The following is a 22,273-nucleotide window of genomic DNA, read 5'->3' on the forward strand; positions in this document are numbered from 1 at the left end:
CTCAACTCTCAGTGTTTGAAGTATTATGCAAGGACCTTATATGAACAGCCCTATTCACTGAGCTGATTTAGTGTGTGTGTGTATGTGTATGTATGTATGTATGTATATGGGCTTTTGGTGGAAAAGACATGGGGAGTGTGTGTTATTTTTTTATTTATTCATCTTTTAATAGATGAACCAGACATAGTAAGGTGTGGTTGTTTTGGTATTTACTAGGACTCTTATTTTAGATGAAAGAGATAATCAGTTGCCTTAGACAAGAAGGAAATTGCCTTGTTTTATAGCTATTTACATAACCTTTATTGATGCGGAGCTTTATTTGCACCTATGTCAGATATGGGGGTCTAAGAAGAGTGTGTGGAGAACAGAAGGTTGGGCTGTTAGCCTTCTCTTTCAGCTACTATGTAGTCAGCACACATCTATTTTGTGCTAATGATTTTCTTTATGCTCTGGACTAAGTACTTGTTTGGAATATTTGATTGTGAAGTTACGTAAAGTATAATATAAAAACTAAGTGTAAGTTGTGTGTTTGAGTAGCTTTGCTCCATTACCTTGAACAGTTTCCCTACACTGGTCTAAATCACCGAAGTCCTGCCCATCGGTGTTTTACCAGGTGGTAAAACACAGAAGCCAGAGTTCTTCCTTCTGATGTTTAGAAATGGTTGGAGCAACAAAGAAAGCTACTCTATATCCTTCCTGTTTAAATTCCACTCAGGATTCTCCATTGGGGGATTTGAAAGGAATAAAGTTTTGTTGACCTAAAACACGGGTGAATGTTGTTAGCTTGTTTATACATATAGTAGAAATTAGTGTCTTCCTAAAGTCCATCTATACAGAGAAAGCAACATTTCTTGGCAGGATTCATGAAGACCAAATCAATAAAAGAAACAAGAATTATAGTATATATATTTATACAAAACCAATGTATTTTATTTAACTCCATACAAAAGTGGATGGATAAAAACTTTAAATAGATAATGAGTTATTTTGAAGATCACTGCATCAATTTTCATATGTAGTTAGTTTGCTTTGGTCATTGCAGCCTCCTTACAGCCTTTTCCTGTGTTACAAACAGGTGCTATAAACAGCAACCTTTTCGCTTATGTCCTTAAGGAGTGAACGGACCTCTCCTTCCAGTCGTACTAATTCCTGAGCTTTATCTTCTAAGTATTTTTGATTGTCTTCATATTTCCTTTCTAAGGCTGTGGAGATAAAAATAAGGTTAAACATGAATCATTTATAGCATACGATCTTAATGTCAGACCACTAAAAACCTAAGCCAAAAATGAATAGATTTTTCACCTTTATAAAAACAATAAACCAGAAGAAAAGACTTACCTTCCAGCAGCTGAAGCTTGCTGTTGGCTTGCGCCAAGAGTGTTTTTGCTTCATTTTGTAGCAGCTCAGCTTTCCTCCTGGCATCTGCTGACTCCTCAGTTTTTTGGGCAATTAAACTCTCTACCTTCTTGTACTTCTCATCAAGTTCGCCATCTAGAGTCTACAGTTCATATTAAGATAGAGGTGAAATGTAGTCAGTAGTTAAATCCAGTAGGATTCGATCAAAGACATCCTTTGACAGGCAAACAGTCTGGATTGAGGATCAGCAAAGTACTCAGGCTTCATATGAAGTTGTAAGTTTTAAAAGCATTGCAAAGAAAATTTGAAATTGTGGGGCTTAGCCCTGTTTACTTGGATGAGCACTTACTATGAAAAATAAGCTCAACAAGCCATACAAAAGTACACTGGACATCAGGAAACCAGAAGGAACAGAAAGGTTTAGGAAGGAAGCAGTCAAGCCTGTAACACATACACATAAAGAGAATAAGGAGGTGGTAGATATGAGTTTGAGGCCAGCCTGGTCAACATAATGGAACTGTCAAAACCAACAAAAAACAAAAATAAAAAAGTAGAGAATACGGGTTTTTGGAATGAAGGGCACAAACAGTAAATTCATTCCTATAGCTTTAAAAAAATTTCAACAGGGACTGCTCAGAGGTTAAAAGCCCTTCCTGAGTTCAGTTCCCAGCAACTACATGGTGTTGCTCTCAACCTCTATAATGAGATCTGGTGCCCTCTTCTGGCCTGCATGCAAACACAAAGGCAGAACACTATACATAATGAATTAAAAAAAAAAATCAGTGCTAGTATTTTTCTTTCAATGGTTTATGGGATTATTCGGGAGATTTGTGTATTCAGAACTACAGGTCAGTCTGACACTTAGGGTTTGTCTCTATTCCCAACTCAGGTGCAGTTAAATTACTTTTCTGTAATACTGAAACGCTCAATAACAAGTTTGGGTTTTTTTTTTTTTTTTCCAACAGGAAGAAATCAGAATTAGGTTATGTAGCAGTTTTAACAACCCTGACTCTACTCCCAAGTTTAAAAAGCTGTCTTTGGAGGTAAATTTAGAAATAAAATATATGTGTAAAACAGAAATCTGCTAAATACAGTGCCTTCCAATGAGAAGCAAAAGGTAGCGAATTCAAAACAAGCCTGGCAAGAAGTGAGGTTTGATTTCCTGCTGCTCCTTTCTGTAAGGGACTCTTAAGCTTTCCCCATTCTCTTTAAATTATTCTCAAGTGGCCAGCTGACTGCTAATGTTGTAAAGACCTTTGTCTATGAGCTGCAGAACAGAAATACCAGTCCAGTGTGTATGCTTTTAGAGTACCACCCCAGGTCCCATTAATTGCATTTTTCCTAAGTTTAGAGATCTGAGGGTCTAAATTTACAGATGGATCCCATAATTCATTATTTCTCATGTATCTCTAAAGACTGCTACTTTAAAATAGGTCATTGGGATGTCTATATCCTATTAATGTCAAGGAAGGCAAAGTGAAAAACTAGTTGCTTATTTATCAACTTAGCTATGAAGTTACAAATATTTACTTACCTTTTTAACATCGTCTGCACTCTGCTTTACACTATATACTACTTTTTCAATATATTCCGCTTCCCCAGAATTCTGGGCAGCTTTGCGCTTAAGCTCTTCCACATTCCTCTCAAGCTTGCTGATGCGTTGGGAGGCGTTGGTCAGGCTTTCCTCAGAGGCTGCAGTTTCAGATTCGATCTACAGGTGTAATGTTAATCATTACAAGTTAAGGGAAGCTGAGGCTGCTCTGCTGGTTTGCACTAGACCAGAAGCATTGACAGTTTAAAGATAGCTTAGATCAGTGGTTGCGACCAGATATCCTGCATATCATTTATTTACATTACAGTACATAACAGCAAAATTACAGCTATCAAGTAGCAATGAAATAATTTTATGGCTTGGGGTCACCACAACAAAGGTTTGCCGCTTTAGGAAGGTTGAGAACCAGTGGCTTAGATAGAGTGCCCAGGTTCAGTCATTTCTGTGTCATATATCGCTTTTGTTTGCTGATCTAAGCTACGATATTTTTGTTCGTTTTTCGAGAGAGTTTCTCTGTGTAACATCCCTGGCTGTCTTGGAACTCACTCTCTAAACCAGACTGGCCTCGCATTCAGAAAGAGCCACCTGTCTCTGCCTCCTGAGTGCTGGGGTTAAATGCTTGCGCCAGCACTACCCAGCTTTAAGCTACGATGGATGTTTTTATCTTGATGGTAAGAACCACCTTCAGGCAATCTGATTTTAGCTAAAGAACATTCACAACTGAGCAACTTTGAGAAGGATTTCCAGTGAAAATTCCAGATTAGTGTGAAAGGAAAATGAGAGCTTCCAGTCATTTTTTTTTTTTTTTAGAAATTCCTGTCAGCTCGATAGTGAAGTGGGAGTTAGCTAGTAACTGAAGACCCAGAGACTAGGAATACTAGAAACATTGAGTTACCCGAGAAGAAAAGATACCTGGACCACTGGTAAGGGTCTATAATTGATCTCATTGGAAGGACAAACACTGTCTTTTAAAACCTAGAAGCAGATTAGTATGTTTCACAAAACTTAGTATTTGACTGAGAAGCCAAGGACAATGGCATTGGGATTTAATTCTACTGCATGGACTAACTTTGTGGGAGCCTGGTTTGTTTGGATGCTCACCTTTATAGACCTGTATGGAGGGGGGAGGACCTTGGACTTCCCACGGGGCAGGGAACCCTGACTGCTCTTAAGACTAGAGAGGGAGGGGGGAGGGGGAGGGAAAAGGGAGGTGGGGAAGAGGTGGAAATTTTTAATATATAAATTTTAAAAAAACAACTTAGTATTACAAAACTAACTAAAAGCAAAATGTTTAACAAAGGTAACGTTGGCAGAGAAACAGGCCACAATTTGCAAATCAAACTCAAGATTCTCAACCTCTAAAATGTACCATTAACTTGAAAAATTGTAAATAATTAAAATTAATTAATAGTTAAAATTCTGAAGCAGTGGTGCTTAGTTTTGGACAAACTTTAACTTTGGATGAGGGAAAAATAAAAAAGTTTAATGTGCCCTCAGAGCCCTTTTATTTTTTTCTCATACAAATATTTTTCCACTAAGAAATAATTTACATTTATTTTTACAAAATAATCTTAGTGTTACAAGAATTCTTGTTCTTAAGTAACATCATGTGAGTGTTTTCCCCATACAGTTCAGCTCTAAATACCTTACCGATGTCAGCAGGTTTTGGGTTCCCTGGATATCCTCATCAGCTTGTTTGATGGCCGCCTCTGCTGCAATCTGGGCCTTTTCAGCCTCTTCTAATGCTTCCTTCACCATGTCTGCAGTGACTTTGACATCTGTTGCACTTTTGCTGAGCAGAACAACACTACTTTTTAACATGAAAACATTTTTCTCTTGGGAAAATAGCATTTTCTTTGAAAGCATATCCACCTGGAAGCCCCTCATTAGTTAAAGAAGTTCTCTTTTATAACAGGCTAGCTACAGCAGATGACACCCTACCCACCCACCCAGATTGCCAATGTGTCTTCAGATACCTTGCTCTTTTTGCTTCTTCCAGCAACATCTCTGCTCTGGCAATGTCAGCAGCACTCTGCTGCAAAATAACTTCTACTTGAGAAAGGCTTTCAACTCGTTCCCGGATGTCTTCTGTCAGGTTCTGTAACTGCTGTGGAGTGCTAGGCATTTCCATTTTCAGTACTTCATTAGCAACTGCCTCAATACTGTCCAGATCAGCACTATCCTCTGAAAAGTCAAGACAGGAATCAGAGCTGGTTCACTCAGCTGCAGCACATCAGTACTTCCAAGGTTACAAGGATATACTCTTCCCATTTCAGAGACAAGCCCCTCCATGCTTTAGACTGGAGAGGTCATGGAAGAGGAGGAACCACACAGGTTTTGAAAGACATTTTGGGCTGGGGAGAATGGGCAGAGAGCATTGTGGGTCAACTGTGGCTTCAGGTTATGGAAAATTGAGGCCGGCATTTAAAGCTGAGGCTGCAAGGTGACAAAGCTTTACACTTAACACGAGGTTGGTACATACTGTGTCCCAGTTCAAGGCTAGCCTGGTCTACATAGTGAGTGGGGATAGCTAGGACTGCATTGAGAGTTTAATCTTAAAAACAAAACAAAACAAAAATCCATGATATTCCTTATTATCTAAATTTAGGAAATTCTGGAAGGGATTGAGTGCAACAAGAATCAAGGCAGTCTATTTTCAGCAAAACTCTGGAGCTTGATTTTTCTATGTGTTGTTAAGTTTTAATTAAATAGGTCAAATCTGTTTTCATTTCTTGACTGTCTAAGAACATAAATATGGACCCCAAAGGACTTAAACAGGGAGAAAAAAAATACATGGTTGAGTCACAGGTTCCACATCATGTTTCCAATTGTCATTGGGAAGCAGTTTTTAGTCACTTCTCTTAACAGGACAGTGTTCCTTGGATCAAATGAACACCAAGTTCTCATTAGTCCGCCTTTAGAGTCACACTTCATTTCCAGTGGCATTTATGTATGGGCCATGGCTAAAATGCCTTAAAGGTTTCTTTCCTCCTAAAAGGGCTAGCAAAGGAGTAGGGAGGGGTCCTCTTCTTCCATCAGTCAGTGTCTTCAAGTCAGACTACAATTTGTAATGATGGGGGCCATCTCAAAAATGTAGTTGGTAGGCATGAAAGAAAAGGCAAAGTGAATGAGTCTCAGACCATGAAGTTACACTATTTTTGAACTATTATGTGAGATCATAAATACCCTTCTTGTCTAATTCTGATTCAATTAAAAGTTTTCTTGCAACCCATTAGTAGCCATGTTGATAGCATGTGAACTATAATCAAACTTAAAATTTGGACCAGATTCTAGAGATTTCTTTCTTCACAGAAAACATTGACTGTGAGGTTCTGAATATAGATGACAAAGGCTTGGAGGCATTGCAAAAATAACTCCTTCAAGGTCCTAATGATAGAAGTTGTAATTCAGTTTTCAGCGTAAATGTTTTGGCTTCTTGATAGGCTGCTTGGTGTGGCAGTACCTGCAGAATACGTGGGAAGATTATTTACAACATACTCTAAGAAAAGGAGGTCTACAGAGTCCAGAGTGCTTACTGCTCACCAAAGTACCAGAGTTGGAGATAACATTCACTTGGGCAGCTTATAAATGCCTGCAATGATATCCCCTTCTGGCCTTCATGGGCATCTTTGTACACGTGTACATATATACAATTTAAAAAAATATATATTTTTTTAAAATACTGTCCCCCCCCCCACCTGCCTTTTTAAGGCAGGCTGGATCTCCTGTAGTTTTTCTATGTAGTCAGTGGTGATTCTGATGCCTGTTTCCTGCTTCTACCTTTCAGGTACTGGGATTTCAGACATGTACGTACCTACATGCTCAACTTGAAATGAAGATAATTCTTAACAGGGATATTTTCTGTTACTTTAACTGAAACACAAATAGTAATTCTTGCCTCTCGAACAGAACTTTGTAGGAACAAATATCTGAAAGTGGAAGTAAAACAGAAACACTACTTACCAGTCAGAAAGTCTCTGATCTGCTTGATGAGGTTTCTCAGGTCCTCATTGCTCTTGTCCACTTTTTCTTTGGTAGCATTTGTTTTCAACAGGACATCCTGAGCATTCTGCTTAGCTTCATCTGCTCTCACTTTTGCTTCAGAGACCTAAACATGAAGAATAAGCCATTTATGAAAGTATCTTGCTCTATCTAAAGCAAGCCAGAATGTCAAACAGTATAAAAACTTTTATTGACAAACACAGAAACAAATTCCTATTTTAAATATTTTAAATAAAATATTGTGCTTTTATGTAGACTAAAAGCACTCAATATGTACAGGAGTTGAAATTCCTGTTCAGTATTCTTAGGGCTAGCATTAAAAATGTTTCAAAGCTGTTTTTGGCTTCTCTAAAACACTTGGTGATCAAAGAAGGGTATGAGACACTTTAGAACATTGCCCAATTGTGTGGCAAAACAATAATACGGTCTCTCAAATTATTGTTAATCTAAAATTTATGCTGCTTTCTCCTAACATATATCTTATTACCATGAAGAGGAAGTAAATTTTTTGTCAGAATAAGAACCTACTGCCACCTTTTTGACCACACAGGAACATCAGCTTTCACAACGGACAGTGAATTTGGTCAGCATGTGGAGCTGATTTCTTTTCAAATCCTCCCTACAACTGCAAGCCAATAAACAACAAAACCTCAGTCCATTCAATGACTTACCATTTTGGAGAGCTGTTCCACTTCAGCCAGGGCACTCAGAACATCACGGTCAAAATCCATGGCTTTCTGCCAGGCGTTATGGGCCACAGTGACCAGACCACCACATCCAGGCCCCCCACATTTCTTCTCTCCTTCATCAGTTCTGCAGTTAGGGCCTCCACATTCACTTTCAGAACAATCAGCCCCTGGAGGCGTTCCACAGGTCTGCAATAAGCCAAGGGTCAGGCACAGGAATTCAGGGTAAGTCAGCAACAGAACAGCTGGGTGACCCAGAGAACACAGGTGGTCCTCGGCAAGGACACTTAAAAAGTGTTTGTGACGTAGGCGCCAGCCAGTTTGTTTCCATTGAACTTACTTCCATGCCTTCTACTAAATGCAGAGGGATAGCATATGAGTCCTGCTTTATCAAGTTCTATCAATATGAGAGTCAGAACTAGGTTGGACTGGGATGAGAAGGTAATCTGAAACTGGTTAGGCCCAGCACCAAGTACTCTGGTGAATATGGCCTGCTATTTGGTACATAACCGACATGTAACTCACATCATCAAGAACAGATGAGATGTAGTGAGAAAAGTTGCCAAAGGACAGTACTGAGGATTTAATGTAGACAGGGAAGCAGGAGTGATCTGACGAAAGTGCTAGGACATTTCAGACGGGAAGGGAGACGGTTTGTATGAACAAAGGTGGATGTAGCTCTTCCTCATTCCTTTAACCGCCTCACCCGTCTAGCACTGAGTCCTTTTTCCTCTGCCAGAAAATTAAAGGCCATCACATGGCTATGGCACACAGATGCAAACAGAAATTCCAAGCATACTGTATGATAGGAAAGGGCTGTTCAGGAAGAAAGTTATATTTAGCACTTTTATGGAAACTGTACTGAAGAGAGGCAGGGATTACTGCAATGGGAAGCAATTACCAGAATATCTTCAAACAGAAAAGTATTGTTTTAAAGACACAATGTTTTTAGTAGAGATACTGTGAACTCTTTGGTCCAAATAATTGTAAAATAACTATAATCCCACATATGTTAACAACTAAAATAAGGATCTTTCACATATTGGGTTTATAGCCCATAAAGCACTTTAGAGTAATTATAGTCTATTTCCTATGGAAGAAAAAAAGTCTTACTCAAGACCTGAACTTAGAGCCTTATGGATACTTTCTAAAACAGACTGGCAACACAGTACATCTGCTTTATTTTGGCAAACATGAACAGGGATAAAAACCAGCATGGCTGAGCTTTTCTCTATGAAGGATTAGAAGTGCCTGAGGGACACGAAGATGGAAAGACCCTTCACAAGAAAATGGCAGTACAGAGCCCACAGAAATCTTTCATAGGATACTGATGACAAGAAGAGTAAGAAAACAAACTGTGTCTTATCAGAAAAGTCTGCACAGACAGGATGCTCATCTAGAAGGCCAGAGCCATTCCTCCACACCTACATACTGCCCACTCTTAAGTTGTTCTCTGTTAAAAAGCTGAATCCCATTAGCAAGTTTAGCTGTACCTCACTGCAATTTGTAGAGATTTTTAAATGACTAACTTTTCTCATTAGGATTTGTAAAGAAGGAATCCTGAAAGATGAGGAAAACTAGCATTTCATGTGAAAATGTGGGAAGCTGTGCAGTCTTAAGTGTAAGTTATGCTGAAGCTAGGCCTTTTCTTTTCAACAAAATTGCAATAAGAAATTTGTGTGGTAAAGCATCATGCAATAATGAATTCTAAACCTTGCAGGTATCCATAAAATTGATGACTATTTCAGACTGCATGTGGGTAGTGGGCAAGAGGGACTATGGCAACTACAGAATGGTTAGTAGAGTTTTTCCCCATCCCCAGTAAGTTAGAAGCAGCTCAGCATGCTAGGTTGTTGTTTTGTAATGGAAGGAACTTGGAAGTGGTTGGTTGGTAGGCATGTGTGCCCAAGACCCCATACATGGGTGTCTTCTTTGTGGGCTTTCTACCTGATTCTTAAATTCCTCTGTCTAGGCTGAGAAAAACTAGAAAATAATATTGGTGTGTATGTAAAACTAGCTCTCGGTTCTCTCTGGTTCCCTCCCATAAAAAACAATAAGGAAACTGGAGGGGGAAAAAACTGGCTTGGCTTTCTGCCTGATTTTCATTAAGGTCACTACTCAATTTCATATGGCTCCAGAGTTACTTTTTAAAAGCATCTAGGAAATTAATCTGCTTTCTAGGACAGTTCAGACTTTAATCCTTACCAGGTAATATTACTGGAACAAAGGATGTTAGCAAACACTGATGGAAAAACTTGGCAAAGTCTGTCCCTGAACAATTCTTGATTCTTCCACTTAGATATTGTAGTTCAAAGGAAAAACATGCCATTTTTTTTGTTTGTTGTTGTTGTTGTTTTGTTTTGTTTTAGGGCACATTATAAAAAGGGTCCAATCTCAGTAAGAAGCCCCTCAGCTGATACAGACGATAGGGGGTGTCCTGACTCTTGGTGGTCACACAGAGGAACAGCTAGAGGCAGGGGTAGGCTAGGAAGCACTCACTCTGTTCGCCAGGACTTGATCATGACTAACCCATATTGTACCCTAGCACTTTGAGCACTAGAGTCACCCCAGCAGGTTTGCAGATGCAATACTGAAGACAAGGTGGAAGGTTTTTTGTTTGTTTTCTCAGTCTCCTGGGAGACCACAGAAAATGAGACCAAATCCCAAGCCTCACCATCTCAGCAGCAGCTGACAGATCTAGACTCTGCAGTTTGCCGGCTAGTTCGTCCAGAAGGCGTGCCTGTTCCTCTTGTTTTTCCTTGAACTGTGACTCTTGCTCCAACATCAAATCTTCTACTCTGTCTCGGGTGAGTGCTGACTGCTCTACAGTGCTGTTGGGATCTGTGGTGGAGGCATTTACCCTCTTTTCTGCCTCGAGAGAGATCTGGAAATACTTGGTGATACTATCCAAGGCACCTAGGGCAAGAAGTGAGATTGCCTACAATTAATCTCCTCATCTCTGGTTCTTAACCAACCAGGGCCCATATTTGGTATCTTGTGGCCCTGAATTATATTATAAAGCTTTAGGATTCAAGAAAAAAAATCTTTAGAAGTAGAAATCCCCTTTAACGAACAGTAAATCTCTTCTGTCCCATTATTACCTGGTCAAAATATGGAGGATGCCAAACACTGGGGTGAAAATGAGAAACTAAGCTATCATGCACATGCTGTTTCTACACAAAGGCAAACATCTAAATCCTGGTGTTGGGCAGCCTGGAGATAACCAGATGACTGTTTCTGTTTATCTACTTGGGTCTATTCAAATGATTATTATATGCAAAAAACAACACAATAAATTTTGGCATTGGGAACCTACAAAAACAAAATGTATAATACAGAATTGTGTCATTAATGTATTTTACCTTTGCTCTTTGGGGAGAGTCTCATACAGCCCATGATATTAGTAAGTAAAATAGTTTCAAAAGTTACTTCTTAAGTAAGCAGTAATCTCAAATGTGAAAGGATTGGCAGAATTAACAACTTAATGTTTTTAGTATTCACCAGCCTAAGGAAAGGGTAGGGAATTAAATTGGGAAATGGACCACATTTTAACTCAATGGAGCCTCTGCTATACCTTGCTCCCAGGTACTATACTGGAAAACCAAAAACTTTAAGCCCCATTTTGCCAAAGACTAAAATAACAAAGATTTAAAACTGTTAGAAAAAAAATTTTTTTAGGAAGTATTAAGAGGATTATTTATTATCCAAGTTTGAGATTCCTGCACAACAAGTCCTCACCCTGAATATCGGAGTTTTTGATGAATTCTAGCTGCTCAGCCAGTTCCTTCACAGTCTTGTCAAGGTTCGTTGCCTCTGCCTGCAGAGCATCTAGCTGTCCAGCTGTGCTGTTGCTCTGTGAAGCTGTATCAGATAATTTCATTTCTACTTGAGTCATCTTTTCTGTAATATCTTTGGTTAATTTCCTGTAAAAAGAAAAGTAAAAATTGGCTCAAACTCAAATCTCACCACATTGGCTACTAGTATTGTTCCTCTCCCTCCATTTTCACCAAGCCCAGAGTTATATTCCTCTATGTTCTACATTTACTTCTACAAAACTGCAAAAGACAATTAGAGCTAACAGCTTTTCACCAAATACTTTGAAAAAAAATAAAAAACACAAGTGAAGTCTCAGCTCTGTGGTGGTGGTAGTGGTGGTGGAGAGATCCAAGACTCTGAGCAAGGGTCAGTGTAGGCTGCCAGTTCTCGATGCTAAGCGGCTGCAAAGTCTACAGACTCAAGACCAAGTGCCGAAGAATGCCTCCCACTCACCTGCCAAAAACCTTTTCTCTGAACCTCACCTCACCTCAGCGTTCTCCTTCAAGATGGAACATGATGAGAGGAAGCCCTGCAACCTATCATGAAGACAGCAGGAGCCACCTGAAGCAGCTTTCCAGATTCTATGCTCCAAGCAAAGTTGCATCAGAGAAGTCTCTTCTGCCCACAAAACAATACCCTTTTATTTAGAAAAAGATGAAAAGGGGTGATCATCTCTAGAGAATGAAACACGGACTTTACATTATTTCTTCTGGACTCAAGACCCATCTCTTCTCCTACTTGTGTATATAATATATGATATTTGTGTGCACACATACCACAGAGGAATGTTCAAGAAGACTTGATCTCTGGGGATTACTGGCTCACCTCAAAGAATCTAATGTCTTCTCAGAAATATGATAGTCACTGTAAAGTTCTGTAAAATCACCCAGCCATCCTGGAAAGTCTTTTCTTATCTACTCTAGATGCTAAGGGAAGATAACCATCTTAGATCAAGAATTTGGGTTCATTAAGCAACAGACTAGACAGACCCTGTCTTGTCTCCTAAAGAAGTCAACAACAACAAAACATGTAAGGTGTAAAAATGCTAAAAACAGACCAATAGAATGGCTCAGCAGTTAAAACTTTACTGGTCTGACAACCTGAGCTCCATCCCCAGAAGCCCCATGGTGGAAGGAGAAAACTGACTACCTACTGGTTGTCTTCTGACCCCCACATGTGTTCCATGGCACAAAGGCTACACACGCGCACACACACACACACACACACACACACACACACACACACACACAAGTTAAGAGGAAAAAAGCTAAAACCTTGTGCATTTTTTTTAAAAAAAATGCTACTTAAGAACTGATGAGATGGCTAAGTCAGTAAAGTGCTTGCTGCTAACCCTGACAAATCAAGTTCCACCCCAGAACCCATATGATAGAAAGAGAATTGGCTCCTCCACATTTTCTGTTCTACATGTGCTCCAAGGCTTGGGTATACCTTGAATTTCCAAATATGTAAATAAGTATTTTTTTTTAATGCTCCTTAAGCTGAAAGGATACCATGAATGACCCAACACAAAGAACATGCACTGAAAAAGATTATAGGATTTGTAGAATGATTTTCCTGGTGATAAGTTTCCCCAGTGTTTTACTTTTATTAATTGACTAATTCCAAAGGCTTTCATTTCTTTTCAGGTCTCAAAAATCTTGCTATTAAAATAATAGCTGGCTGAACCATCTCACCTGGCTGGTGAGACGATGGCTCCACATGTAAAACGGTACTTACTGCTAAGTCTGATGGCCTGGGAAAAGCTGCCCGCTGACCTCCATAAGTATACCAGAGCAGGCACATGTCTACACATGTATAAATAGGCAATAATTTCAAATATATTGGTATTGTTGTTGGTCTGGGGAACAAACCTAGGACTTGATGTACTCTCAGTGCTGAGCTATCTCTCCAGCCCAAAGAGTGTATTTACATATTCTTTGTTGCTGTTCTCTGTTCGTTCTCACCATGTATCCCAGGCTGGCTTCTAATTTGTAATCTTTCTGACTCAGCTTCCCTAGTGCTGAGATCTAAAGGCCTGTGCCACCACACCCATCTCCATTTTCCTTTTTTGTCCTTTAATTCCTAATCTTACTACATGCTGTTTTGGGGTTCCTTTTAACAGTAGTTAAAATATTGAGGGCAGGGAAAAGGCTAGGATACAGGGTAGAAACATGGCCCCCAATTATATTTTCATTCAATTCATATTGCTTTAACTGATAAAAATAAGCAGTATTGCATCTAAGAAATGAATATCAAGAGAAGGCCCAATGAGGAGGTTGTTTTGGTGCAGAAATTTCATGGTTACATCAATGATGCCTTTCATAGGACAATAGCTGAACAGAAAAATAATTTGGGAATAAGGGTCTTATCTGTGGCAGTGGGAGATCCCTAGTATAAGCGATACTTAAAATGACAATTTAGAGTCATAATTTTTCTGTGAGTGTATTATCATTGCATAGATCAATCACTATATTACACTGCTGGGCAAGAGAAAGACTCAGGAATTAACATGCTGCCCACATTCACAAGCCTCATACATATCAAAGCTGAGACTCTATGGACCTTCTGCCTCAAATCCAGCTTTGCTGCAACAGACTGATGTGGAACACTGAACTCACACTTGTTCTACTCACATTGAACACTGCTGTTAAGAAAGGGGCCCAGATTCTGAGTAACTGAACTAAGAAAACCTAGCAGAAGTACTACCCTGAGAAATCTTGGTTATTCAAAAGTTGAAAAACCTTCATGAGTGATTTTCAGCTTATTAACTACTTACTCTGCTTCCTCAAAGAGATTGCCAATGTTTTTCAGTGGTTCTGCTGCTGGGCTCTGGGCCAGGATGTCTTTTATTTCATTGACTTTCTTCTCCACAGAGTCTACAGTCTCCCGGTATGGACCAATCACACCACTGATTTTCAAAGCTTTGGCTTTCTCCAGGAATTTGTGGGTCCTGTTGGTCAGCTCACCAATGATCACATCCCAGAGAGCAAAGCACTGGTGGCAGGGTGTACAGTCAGGGAAGACCCCTGAGTACCCTCTGGTGCACTTGTCACAGCGTGAACCCTCAACACCCTCCACACAGACACACTGTCCTGTGGACTGGTCACACTGTGGTGTCTCAATACCCCTGGGATCACAATCACAGGCTGGAAAGGAAACAGAAATGCTAGTTGACATTATAAGCATCAGTGACAAAAGTAGGCAATTAAAATCCTCAAACTGTTACAGCCTACAGTGGCTTGACCTAGCACACATGACTCAACCCCTGTTGACTCTTTCTTAATAAGAGTAATGATAACTTCAAAATCAACAGATACAGCACAAGCATTATAGACATGTTTTATATATATCACACCATTTAACTTTCACACCATCCCTATGAGCTAGGCAAAATAGCTATCACCATTTTTCTAAAATGGAAACAAGGTAGAAACACTATGTGACCTATTTCAAGTCTCACAGCATGGAAAAAAACAAGCCAGGAGTCAACTCTGCATCTCTGGAGTCCATCTTGGCCTCCATCCCACCTCTGCATCTCCAACAGCAGTATAGATGATTCAGACTACATCCTGATGTGATCCCTTTACCAGAAGCCTTATCCTAAAGAAATAGCACCTAAATAATCAAACTTACCTGCTCACAAAATAAAGCACTGAGTACCATGCAGTAAACTTGGTCAACAGAAAACTATGAATAATGAATAAATGAATAAACCTAAAATGAACAATCCCCAGATCACAACTTTCTAAGCACCAGGTATTTTGTTTTTCTGCATTTTTTAGGCAATGATTTATCAAACCAGAAGTCGCTTAAGCTGTCAATCACTTTAGGTATGATTTCTATACCATTTGTTCTCTATGTTCCTTAAAAATTAAAGAATTTCATGGTCAGTTTGTGAGGCTATCGTCCCTTTGAAGATTAAAAAGAGATTTCAACCAGCTGTGGTAATACATGCCTTTAATCCCAGCAGGCAGATAGATAATCTGAGTTCCAGGTCAGCCAGGACTACATAGTGGGGAGTTGGATGAGCAGGCAGCATGTTAAAGTCACAGGAGTGCAATAAGCCAACCTTTTCTTTAAATATTTCACTGTGGGATCTTACAGTGGAATGTGTAGCGACCCAAAAAGACCAGGGAAAGGCCTGGCCAAGTCTGCTTCTGTCAGTTTTTCAAGTGAATAGGAAGAGCTCAGATAACACTTCTGTTAAGTTTTAAGAACAAGTTTCCACTTCATTTGGTAATACGCAGCTTTCTCCCAAGCTCCCACCATCTAGTAGAACTGTAAAACATAACACAAGAAGCAAAGAAACCTAGTGTTTTAAAGGAGCCAGGTAGTTTCTGGATGGGCTGGTGACTCAGCGTAGCTGCTACAACAAAACATGACTATTTAAGGGACTTTAATTTTGAATAATTAAAGAAAATGTTTAAATTGCAATATCAAAATAGTCTTCAGTAGAAAGGAAGAGACCAACAGAATATATGACTAGTGTCATCAACTGGTCAACAAGAAGACCGGTTTTGCCATCAAGGCTGCATATCCAGTCCTGGAAAGTCTTTGCTGATGGTAAAGGACTTTATCTTTGCTGACCAAGTCGGCAACACAGGTCAGGGGACTATCAGCATAAGAGTGTTACAGGTGAGGGCTGCAGAGATGACTCAGTGGTTAAGAGCACTGACTTCTCTTCCAGAGGACCTGGATTCAATTCCCAGCACCCACAGCAGCTCGCTGCTGTAACTCCAGTTCCACTCTCACACGGACATACATGCAGGCAGAACACCAATGCATATAAAACAAAAATAAATAAAAATTTTAAAATAGTGTTATTGGTATTTCTTAGAAGTTCACAGCCAAGGAACAGAAATTTAACCTGAGAAATTGCCAGAAATACTACCAAACACCTGTCAAGTGATAACTGTATTGAAAAAGTTGAAATTGAAGACCCTAGTTTCATTAAGATTTTTTGTTTCTGAACAGTTAACTGCTCTCCCCATAAACAGAGTTCAACTATGCCTTTAGAAGTTGGGTGGCACTCTCCCAACACAGCTAGAGATGCACGTGGGCCACCTCCATCCCTCTATATAGGAAAGAATATGTGTCACCTCTTTGAATTTTCAGACTATGAGACTACACCATGTAGGGTACTGGGAAACCATATGTGGCATGCTCATTGATCACAGAGAAGTTTCCGGGTTACCTGAAAGATTTACCAGTTTGGGTACCTTTGAGGCCCTTTAATAAGAAATTCATACTGAGTATGATATTCAGGAGAAGAACTCCAGGGTACTGGAGAGAGAGTGCATTAAGTAAAGTGCTTGGTGCATAAACACAGGACCTAACTTTGATCCCTAGTACCCACATTAAAACGTCAAGAGTGATGGTTTATAACTCAGCCCTTAGGAGATAGTTCCTAGAGACTGATGGCCAGCTAGCTGAGCCCACTTGGTGAGCTCCAGGCCAATGAGAAATCCTGCCTCAAAAATCAAGGTGGACAGCTCCTAAGGAAGGGCAGGTTGTCTCTTTGCATGTGCACACACATATGTGTGCTCTCTCTTGCTTACTCGCTCTCTCTCCAGAGTAAAAAAATCTAGATATTAGAAAAGCTTGGAAACTTACCCGTGATGTCTGCCACAATGAATACACAGAACTCTATGACAAACTGGACATTTCTTATCACTTAGATAGAGAGGGAATCCTTTTATCCAGATAGGATGAATGAAAGATTAACTGTCTCAGGTTAATTAAGCATAAGGAGTTTTACCTGTGATACATCTGACATAGCTTCTCTAAAAAAAAGATAGAAACAAAGAAAAAGAAAGAAAGAAAGAAAGAAAGAAGGAAGGAAGGAAAGAAAGAAGGAAAGAAAGAGCCTATTTGAGGGACAAACAGATATGGTTTTCTAAGTGGCAGACAGTAGATGTGTTCACTTCTGGGTAGGATTTGCTACTGTTCAAATGATTGCTTGGATTAATCCTTAAATAACTCTATATTGTTTGATCTGGTGTGATGCTAGGGGATGAAAGAGTTTAAAATACATTTATGTGAATTTGTGTACTGCCCAGACGTTTTGGAAGGATGACAGTGATCTATGGTCTTGATTGTGGCAGAATGTAAACTGCTCAGACATCTGCTGCCTGTGGTTATTTCGATATGCTGACCTTGCCCATAACCAGTTAACAACTATATCTCCTTTGACAAAGTGCTGGGCCATAAAGGCAACACAGATGCATGCCTTCACTGGAACTAGATCCATTGCATACCTGTCATTACTGTAGAACTATGATGAAGAAATGCTCACAAAGCCTGATGGATCATGAGAAAGAATGACATCTAGGGATTTTGCAAAAGATTTTTGATGACTTATTCTTGCATGTTCTCTGTGAGTACGTTTATAGCTGGCAACTACTTTCACAGCAGTCTGACAGCTGCTATCATGGGCAGAAAGACTACTATGCTGGGAATGTGCTAAAAGTGAATATGTGGTAGATGTTACTATGTGAAGTAGAGCTGCTGTCATGGGTAAGGATTCAATACCTGGGAATAAAACCTGCCCAAAGGATGTAATTTTTACATTTGAACAGTCTGGGTTTTTTTTATTGCTGTTTTAACCAAACTGGCCATTATATGTATGTATATATGTATGTGTGTGGTGTGTGTGTATATATGTATGTATGCAAAAAGTGTTAATCATGTATATTCTAAAAACTAGTAAAGAAAATATCATCAGCAACAACAACAAAAGCCTAACTCCATTATTATCTGTGTACATATGCTGTTCTATTACTAAGGTTTTATTTTTTTAAATTATAATTTCTAAGAGGTAGATCCAAAAACAATATTGCACTGATTTAAAAACCACTGAAAACACTAACCAACTGCTCTGACAATGGGAATTCACGTATGTACCTATTTCTTGGACATGTAAGGTTCCTGCTTCCTTTTAGTCTCCCCTTTCTGCTCCCTGAGCAGAATCCACCTTCACTGACTTAACATTAAAGCATCTCACTATCTGGTGAAACCAAACCTTCCCAGAAGTCAAGCTAAAATCATTTCTTGAGGGTCCCTCTCATAGGCATGTTGTGACATGATGTCTGTGTTGTTTTCTAGCTAGGACAGTCATTTCCTCTCTTTCAACACCAGCTGCTGGCAGGAGCACCGGACTTGCGGCAAGAGCAAGGACCCTGGGCTCCACAGGCCTGCCTCTGGTCCTGGTTCTGCCCTCATTAGAGGTATGGCTCTGGGCAAGCCACTTAACCTCTGAGCCTGAGATTCATCAGCTATAACAGAGGCTATATTCATCTGCATAGGTTATTTGTTGTATCCATATAATTAAGAAGGTGTGTATAATATACCTAAAAAGTGCTCAGTACTAAAATAATTCTCTGAAAATTTATATGCCTCATTTTCCCCAAATAGCCCATTACGAGCCTCCAGGTTAGGCAAAAGCACCTTTTGAGATAAGACCTCATGGAGCCCAGACTGGCTTTAAACTCATTATGTAGTGAAGAATGGCTGTGAATTACAAGAGCTAGGATTAAAGGTGTATCCTGTCAGGCCTACCTACTCACTTTTCACTATACATCTACTATGACTGTTCACCTTTATATTAGAAATTAAAATCTGATTTTGAACATAGAAATAGTACAACTTGAGAATCAAGTAGTGGGTTATCTGCTGCCCCCAATTCCTACCACATCCTACCCCTGGCTTTGCCCCCAAGCATCGCCACAGCTTTAGGTACAAGTTAAAGATTTGCTGATCTTTGCATGGAAGTTACTGTTTCACTAAAAACAAAGGGCTACAGGGATGACCATGAGTTAATCCCCAGAAGTAACATAATAGGAGAGAACTGACCCCTGCAAGTTGTCTATTGACCTCCTTATGTATGCCATGGCAGTCTCTAAATATTAAAAAATTATTATTGATATCAAGGACATCTTAGTACTTTCATCCTCTTATATGCAGTCTTCATTTTTCTGACATTCCAATCCCTTTCTTTTTTCTGACCTTGGTAACAAAGCTACAAGTCTGGAATGAAAATCAAAGGACAACTGATTCCAGCTCCCATCATTCCTGGGGTCCACAAGCTTTAAATGAAGACTACAAGAGTAAACATGTTAGGTTTTGCTGACCATTCTGCCTGTCTGTATTATTAAGTCTGGCATTGGAGCACAAAAGAACTACAGACAAGTTATCAAGAAATGAATGCAAAGCTTTACAAGGTAAATAAATCTGGGTTAGTTGCTGTCTATAGCATGGGGTACATGTGTTCTGTTATTAGGATTATACAAGACAAACCTTTTTCCTAACTGAAGTTATAGTTCTCTAAAAACTCAAACACAGTCTTATTTCCCGAGTCACAATGGAAGTAACAAAAAAGAAGGTAGGTAGGCTGGATTTGGTGATGTGTACTTATAACTCTAAACTTGGGAAGTCAAAACAGAGGGTTAGGAGTTCAAAGCCAGCCTATCTCAAAGAGTGCAGGGAGGGGAGTAGTTGTGGAAGAATGAATATGTAGGCAAGGAATGTATGGTATTTCCTTCTTTTTTTTATGGTCTTGAGGAATGGAAATTAGGTCTTCCCACGCTGGAGGCGAGCACTGTAACACAGAGTTTCCCAGTCCACCACCCAGAGTCCATACCTATGCCTCGATGTTGCAGTTTCAACTGGCCTTTCAAGGAACCTGTGGCCTTACAAGGGCACTGCACTCTTCCCTTTGCCATCTATGAATGGACAGAAAGATTCCTCCTGTGACCTCGACCCTTGCAGGATACAGAACAAAGCTTCAGGCTGTAGACTGAACTAGCACGTTCAGCCCTGGGTAGATGTCTTTCCATTCCAGCACAGTGGTGGGCTTGTTCAGACTTGGCACAATAGGCCAAGAGCCCCAAGCTGCCCGAACAATTGCAACATTCAACCATATGTATGCCAGAGGCTCCAATCATTTGTTTTTCACATAACTACATTTTTTTTCCCATAAGGAGATGACTTAACTATGACCTAAGTCCTTCTACAAGCAGTTTCTGGATGGCAGCGAAAAGTTCAAATTTGTGCCCTCCAACAAACTGTTTCAACTGAGAATAGATTGGAAATTCACTATGTAATCCCAGAAGACTGTGGTCTTTAATATCTGATGCTCTATGGGGTCCTCCCATTGTCAGTGCATTCTAGTATAAGAACCCTGAGCTGTATCTCACTCTACACTGCTGTCCCTGACCTCAGCCAACACGAAGCCTTGTTGCCACCCAGGCCACCCACAGCTCCAGGACTGGCAATGAACCCTATTCTTCAACCCTGGAAGTTCCAGGCTTCTCTCTTGGACTTTGTAAATTCTGAGTCTTTGTCAGAGTCTCAGTGGCATTTGGGGCCCAACAGATTCTTGTTTAGGGGCTTGCCTGAATGGGGGCTTGAGCCCTATACATTTCTTTTGGCTCCTGAATACCAAGTACCTGCTTAGTTCTCCCTTTCTACAGGTTTCTACAACCCCCATTTCCCCATCTCAGAGACTGTGGAGAGACAATGTAGAGTGTTATGTTTAAAAACACAGTGATAAACAAATTGCCAGTGTGAACAACTAGGTCAAGCACCCTAGACTTTGACATTTTCGGAGATGGAACTTCCCGGTTGCATCTGAAATAGAGGAGGTTGAAACGATGGCATGATTTGGGAGGAAGCAAGGGAAAACAGAATTTCTACATCCAGGCCCTATCAGTCTCTCTTAAGGTGTTTTTTCCTTGAGTCCACATTCAGAAACATCCAAGGGGGTTGAAAACAACTTTTTAGTGGTTGGGCTAAAGGACTGAAGACTTGGTATCTAAGAGCAACAAATGTGGAAAGATATGATTTACTTTTAAAAGTAAACTCTTATGTGTATTATATGAAAACTTGTATGTTTTCATATAATAAGATGTGCATATCAATGCAGAAATAGGGAACTAGAAAGACCAGTACCATACAGAGAGAGGTACATGTGGCACTGCTTGAATTGAAATCAGGCAGCTGGCCCCATCAATGTGCTCTTTGCATAGGGTCACTCCATTTGCCTGCTGCCCTTGAGCCACTGGGACCAAGCCAGCATAATGATCTTTGTAGTGTCTTTACAACAAGTCTGTTATCTTAAGGAGAAGAAGGAAATACAAAGGGAAGAGCAGACAGAGCAGGTATGCCCAGTGATGCGTTACAGTGATACTTTCAAGACCTTCTAATGGAAGCAAGAAAGTCAAACCTTACTAGGAAACGACACCGGGTATTAGAGAACTATGAAGGGGAATGTACTTATTTATGGACAAAAGAACATCATCCCTGTGTTAAACAAACCATTACCTAAAATGTCTATATAAACCTGCCAGCAAACCTCACCTCACGGAAAAATCAAATCAGGTCTGGACCACTATTTCACCCTCCTATTCTAAGGCATGACGTCTAGGTCTCTAGCATCTATAGGAGATACTAAAGAACTAGCTACTCCTTTAAGAGCTATTTCTTGTTGTCACTGTACTCCAAAGAGGAAAAGGCCATTTTTATATTTTGAGTTATACAAGGACCTGCAAGAAAAATACATCAAGAAGCATGTAAGATAGTTAACAATTGGGAAGATTTACCCAAAAATATGCTTAAAATATAGGGAAGGAAAAGTTGAGATCAGATGGAAGACAGTTTAAACAACTTATAAATAAATAAATAAATAAATAAATAAATAAATAAATAAATAATGTTTTTTAAGGTCTGAAAAATAACTTGCCTGGTTAAAACAATGGTAACATATAAAAATTAAGCACTTCTTCTGACTCATGGGGCTTTAATAAGTGGGCTTTTTGTTTGTTTTTGCTTTTTGAGATAGGTTCTTACTATCCTGACCAGCCTG

At 39.7% G+C, this 22,273-nt stretch overlaps 1 protein-coding gene across 1 annotated transcript in view; it reads right to left on the bottom strand.

The window, feature by feature from the left end:
• Positions 1 to 904: 904 nt before the first annotated feature.
• Lamb1 (laminin subunit beta 1) overlaps positions 905 to 22,273 on the bottom strand; it is a 66,282-nt gene continuing 44,913 nt past the window's right edge. The window contains exons 24-33 of the mRNA XM_048415625.3: positions 14,189 to 14,558; positions 11,335 to 11,519; positions 10,271 to 10,512; positions 7,582 to 7,785; positions 6,872 to 7,016; positions 4,885 to 5,092; positions 4,559 to 4,700; positions 2,891 to 3,067; positions 1,339 to 1,498; positions 905 to 1,202 (exon numbers count right to left, since the gene is read on the bottom strand). Of these exons, the coding sequence (XP_048271582.3) occupies positions 1,066 to 1,202; positions 1,339 to 1,498; positions 2,891 to 3,067; positions 4,559 to 4,700; positions 4,885 to 5,092; positions 6,872 to 7,016; positions 7,582 to 7,785; positions 10,271 to 10,512; positions 11,335 to 11,519; positions 14,189 to 14,558 (1,970 nt within the window). The 3' untranslated portion in view covers positions 905 to 1,065. The remainder of the gene's footprint in view (positions 1,203 to 1,338; positions 1,499 to 2,890; positions 3,068 to 4,558; positions 4,701 to 4,884; positions 5,093 to 6,871; positions 7,017 to 7,581; positions 7,786 to 10,270; positions 10,513 to 11,334; positions 11,520 to 14,188; positions 14,559 to 22,273) is intronic.

The sequence above is a fragment of the Myodes glareolus genome, chromosome 11 (genome assembly GCF_982192425.1).
Source record: "Myodes glareolus chromosome 11, mMyoGla1.1, whole genome shotgun sequence".
Lineage (NCBI taxonomy): Eukaryota > Metazoa > Chordata > Mammalia > Rodentia > Cricetidae > Myodes > Myodes glareolus.